Source organism: Palaemon carinicauda, chromosome 8 (genome assembly GCF_036898095.1).
Source record: "Palaemon carinicauda isolate YSFRI2023 chromosome 8, ASM3689809v2, whole genome shotgun sequence".
NCBI lineage: Eukaryota > Metazoa > Arthropoda > Malacostraca > Decapoda > Palaemonidae > Palaemon > Palaemon carinicauda.
Genome location: NC_090732.1, coordinates 110,570,287 through 110,575,895, shown reverse-complemented (window position 1 = coordinate 110,575,895; position 5,609 = coordinate 110,570,287). Strand labels below are relative to the sequence as shown.

At 34.6% G+C, this 5,609-nt stretch overlaps 1 protein-coding gene across 1 annotated transcript in view; it reads right to left on the bottom strand.

Annotated features, from left to right (window-relative positions):
• Nucleotides 1–4,082: 4,082 nt before the first annotated feature.
• LOC137644940 (uncharacterized) overlaps nucleotides 4,083–5,609 on the bottom strand; it is a 1,861-nt gene continuing 334 nt past the window's right edge. Inside the window, exons 1-2 of the mRNA XM_068377817.1 lie at nucleotides 4,811–5,609; nucleotides 4,083–4,702 (exon numbers count right to left, since the gene is read on the bottom strand). The exon at nucleotides 4,811–5,609 is cut by the window's right edge and continues 334 nt beyond it. Of these exons, the coding sequence (XP_068233918.1) occupies nucleotides 4,154–4,702; nucleotides 4,811–4,987 (726 nt within the window). The 5' untranslated portion in view covers nucleotides 4,988–5,609 and the 3' untranslated portion in view covers nucleotides 4,083–4,153. The remainder of the gene's footprint in view (nucleotides 4,703–4,810) is intronic.

The window sequence follows — 5,609 nt, the reverse complement described above, 5'->3', positions numbered from 1 at the left end:
CATCCTCAAACCCTGAAAAAAAAAGATAAAAACTAACTCTGGGCTTTTCGGGAACCTTCCAAAACATGTTCTCACAAACATGGCGCAATACCACATGCAAACAAAAAAAATTACATTAGTCCTTATTCATACCTCGTAGGGTCTCATAGCACTCTTAAACAGTTACCTAAGACTTTGTAACAAAATACATGAAATAAAAAGGTCAATCTTAAAAAATAATGCAAATTTACATATACAAATTTAAATGAATACAATGAAATAAACAATGAACGTCTTACATCATTTATATACAAAACTAGAAACTACAAGAGAGGAAATTACCTTATGAGCTGGCTATTCACCTCTTAAATACAGATATGAAATACATAAATGAAATATTTACTCTACACTACTGTGTATTTCACGGACCATGACACCCTCTTTTTTTAATATAACTAATGAACTAGGCTTCTGATTAATGTCAAACTGAAACCACCAGAGTTTGAGACACCGACCTAATTAAGAAAAATGGATTCAAGCATCTACTCCGCATTATTGTCTTACTTTATATAGAGAAATGTCATTTAAATTCTGTGGTTATGGCGAGAACGGAAATTAAGACCTGGCAACTAGGAGCAGAATGACGTATGTTAACTATGACGTGAGGCCCGTGACGTTTACACCTACCACGCCCCCTCATTATATCATTACAAGAAATTATATATAATTATATCTTTGATAGAGATAAGGTGTTTTTATTTTTCAATACAGGAATGCAGTCATTATTGTGTTGAAGTTATGGAATGATTGTTGAGGATGCGCACATAACATGGTCATTATAAATATTTAATATGGCTGAGGATTGGATGGAGGTGGAAGAATAGTAATACTTTATTAACAATAAATGTATTGTACATAATTAGTAATATAACAGCTAACATTATAATGAATAAAGTTACAAGACTGAAATAGAATATATATATATATATATATATATATATATATATATATATATATATATATATATATATATATATATATATATATATATACAGTGTATGTGTGTGTGTGAGAGAGAGAGAGAGAGAGAGAGAGAGAGAGAGAGAGAGAGAGAGAGAGAGAGAGAGAGAGAGAATCTGATAATGCATCATATGGTACGGCATTAAACATGACAACATGATACCAACCTATTCAATCCAATTTTCAGTTTATTGTTGTGTTGTTCCCTCTTGAAGTATGTTAAGAGTCGCAACACAAAAGCATTACGACAACCTTGTGGACAATGGTGAAGCATTCTAGACATGATATAAAATGTCAATAGCAGTCAGTGAGCAAAGTGTCAGCAGGAGCCTTGTCAATGACCGTATGTAACAGGCGTGTACCTTCCCTAGCGCGATCACCTCTCTGACTGCCTTCCGAGATTTTAATTTTTTTGTCTTTTTTTTGTAAAATTAACTATTCATTAAATAATAAACACAAGTGAGTCTAAAAATTAGTTTATTTAAATATAATAACTAATCAGTATCTTTAGATTCCATCAAAGAGCAGTATGATTCACTACAACATATATATCTTTTAATAACCATACAGAAAGGGGGGCGTGGCAGGTGTAAACGTCAGGGGCTCACGTCATGGTTGACATACGTCATTCTACGCCTAGTTGCCAGGTCTTAATTTCCGTTCTCGCCATAACCACAGAATTTAGATGACATTTCTCTATATAAAGTAAGACAATACTGCGGAGTAGATGCTTGAATCCATTTTTCTTAATTAGGTCGGTGTCTCAAACTCTGGTAGTTTCAGTTTCACATTAATCAGAAGCCTAGTTCATTAGTTATATTAAAAAAAGAGGGTGTCATGGTCCGTGAAATACACAGTAGACCAGCTTCATAAGATAATGTACATAAATATATATATATATATATATATATATATATATATATATATATATATATATATATATATATATATATATATATATATATATATATATATATATATATATATATATATATATATATATATATATATATATATATATATATATATATATATATATATATATATATATATATATAATGTGTGTACAATTTTATGTGTATGACATTCATAAATGCCTATCTATCTATATATATATATATATATATATATATATATATATATATATATATATATATATATATATATATATATGTATGTATATATATGTATGTATGTATATATATATATATATATATATATATATATATATATATACACACACGAAAATGTATATATATATATATATATATATATATATATATATATATATATATATACACACACGAAAATGTATATATATATATATATATATATATATATATATATATATATATATATATATATATATATATATATATATATATATATAATGTGTGTACAATTATATGTATATGACATTCATAAATGCCTATATATATATATATATATATATATATATATATATATATATATATATATATATATATATATATATATATATATATATATATATATATATATATACCTGTATATATATATATATATATATATATATATATATATATATATATATATATATATATATATATATATATATATATATATATATATATATATATATATATATGAATGATAGGATTCCTCTAACATTAGCTTTGCACTTGCTGTGCTCATGAAAAGATTCAATCAATTTACGTATTTTAGAGGAAGTCTATTATAACGCAGGGCTCCCCAGAAAATTGGCCAGTACACACTATCAAAGGCTCTTTCATTGCCCACAAAAGCCACCACAAGTGGATTTCTATATTTTACATATTGCTGTACCACTTGTCTCAAATGAAAATTTGGTCAGTGCAAATTCTACCTTTTCGAAATCATGCTTGTTCATCTCTCAACTGTCACATGTAGAATAATTAAAGTAAAAATAAAAATATTAATGGGGTTAATTTATCTCCCAGGAAGTAGGGCGGTGGTTGTCAACCTATGACCCCATCTCCCAAGATTTCTGGGTATTGTAAACTGTTGTCCTTCTTTCACTTCCCAGGTCAAAGCATGAGGGGGGTTGGAAAAGCTGAGGGATTTGAGGTGGGGCAACCTAGATCTGGCGACCTAGATCGCAGATATCATGTAGCAAAGGATACCACCTATCTCCTAGCGGAAGCACGTGACCCTCATAGAGACAGGTGTCATAAAAACTCACCCTTGGAAGTAGAGTGAGGGGAGCTAGGCGCGGGAGATTGCTGCATGCCCTCGTCGCCACTGGGCGATCATTACGCCCAAACGACACTCCACTTATTAGTAACTTTTGCCTTAGATTTATAACGTGAGACAAGTATTATGTGCTCCCCCCCCCCTCCCCTCTTGCCTCACTTGTTTAGAAATTAAGAGTGTAATGTTTAGTTAATAAGTCAGATTTGGGACTTGAGATAAATTGCTATTTTACTGATGGAAGAAGATTAACAGTAACTTACTCTACGACGATTCTCCCCGCATAGGCCTAAGTCTGTAATTTATAAGAAATAATTGTTAATTACCATTATGATAAACTGTTCCAGAAATTTAAAAGTCAGCGAGAGAATTATATTTCTTCTGTTATGTAATTCCCAAGATTTAAAGTTCTATTTCACTCACTTTGAAGAAAATTTCTGCTCATGTTTCTGCTCATGTTCCATTGCTTCACTGACAGTCTTCAGACAGAATAGAGCTTTGGCGTATGCCTTCCCTTTTAGCACACTCTTAAGACAGCCACTGGTTACAAGTCCAGCCTCAAGGAGGATTTCAGCGAAGCCAGAGCCCAGACATTTGTGACCAGTCAACATGCCTATATAGTTCATCACTGTGTGGAAAGGCCCCGGGGTTACCACATGGTTCTTGTATTCTTCAGGAAACTTCCAAATGAGGGGGAGTGCTTTCATGCAACCTCCAAGGTCAAAGGTGCTAAGAACATATTTCTGGCCGACCTCCAGCGTAGCATCTTCTGAACGCTTCAACAGCTCCCTGATCACGGAATATTCGGTGAATGGCTGATTGATCGGGTTGAAATAGTCAATGGTCGATTTCTGAGATGGTTTTTTGCCAGTAGCTGAGATAAAGCCACCAAATCCAGGGACAAGTTGCGTTTCTTTACCGTGTTTACTGCCAGTGACCATTCGCATTAGTAACCACAAACGGTACTCTTGGATGCACTCTGCATACAACTTATTGTTTGTGATGGGTGGACTGAAATTTGCTCCAGTGGAAACTTGGGCCCAACGCGACCATAAATATGAAGAGGGGGTAATGTTGCTGGGGTTCCAACTTCCAAACAACGAGTCCTATTCTGCTGCTTGAGTGGGAGAATTCTATCTTTGTCGGCAATGTCAGCATTTGGTTTCACCTCCTGTATCATAATCCCTCCAGTGCTGTTCACCACGTTTGATCCATGGAAATTTGTAGTTATTTTGTTTAAGTTGTCCCACTCAACATGGAAAACTACATTGTCCTCACCAATAGCAATTTGGGGAGTGAGCGAAGAGGAAACATCGTCAATGGCTTCTGCCAGTGCTGTCTCAACTTCCAAGCCAAAGTCATAGGACTCACTGTGACCTAATCTATGGAGTATATTGGTGAGTTGCTTGCTTCTATACAGGTGTCGTATGGTACTGCAAAGCAGAATGTGTTTAGGTAATTTCCACTCTCCTTTTGTCACAGCACGGCAGATGTCCTGGAAATGAAACCACTAGACATTAGACAGAAAATGGTTTACATTTTCATTACAGAATGTGGTAAAACTATATATCAAGATGGTAAAGCAAATGTGGTTAAATCTCACCTGAGCTATGGAAAGGACCAGACGTTGGCACTTTTCAGACTTTTCCACGACTACTTCATCCACCAGAAGAGTCGACAGGAACTTCATAAGTTCTGTTGGAAGGTATTCTTCTGATGCTCTGGCATCCAGCTCATCAGCTGTTGGAGGCCAAGGAAGTGGTGTTGACTCATGGAACATCCTCTGAACAGCAATGCACAAGTGCAAGGCAACATCCTCAAACTTGTCTCTGGAACCAAGTCTAAATGCACATGTCGCTGCTTCTGCAACAGAGATGCTTTTGCTGTACACCAGGTTGAAGGTTATGCATCCCCTGTCCCCAGGAAAAACTTTTGTGAAAGCGATGCTCTCATTAATTTCGTGTCTTTGAAGTCAGGTCTTCAGCTTGTCACTTCTGAAATCTGGATTTGGAAATCCACAGCGTTTAAGTTCTTGGACGTATAGGTGGCGGAGTGTTCCAAGTTGCACGACCTCCTTCTGGCCAATAACTCTCTCACGTATAAAATCCAGAACTTTATTAAGCGAGCTTTGATGAGCTTCATGCTTTTCATCATGCTTGTCTTCAGTACTTCTGTTGGCTTGATAACATAAGTAATTCACATGTCTCAGTTTGAAAGAACTATGACAGGATTTATGGAAATGAGCTTCCCTTGCAAATAAATCTTCGCCTGCCACTTTGCGATGTAAATGATTGTCTCCCATTTCTAGGGCTTGGGATTCAATATGAGTCCAAGCTGCTTCCTTTCCCTTGAAAGATGCAAACTGGACACAACGTTCAGTCCTTCCAGAAACTTTTGTCTCA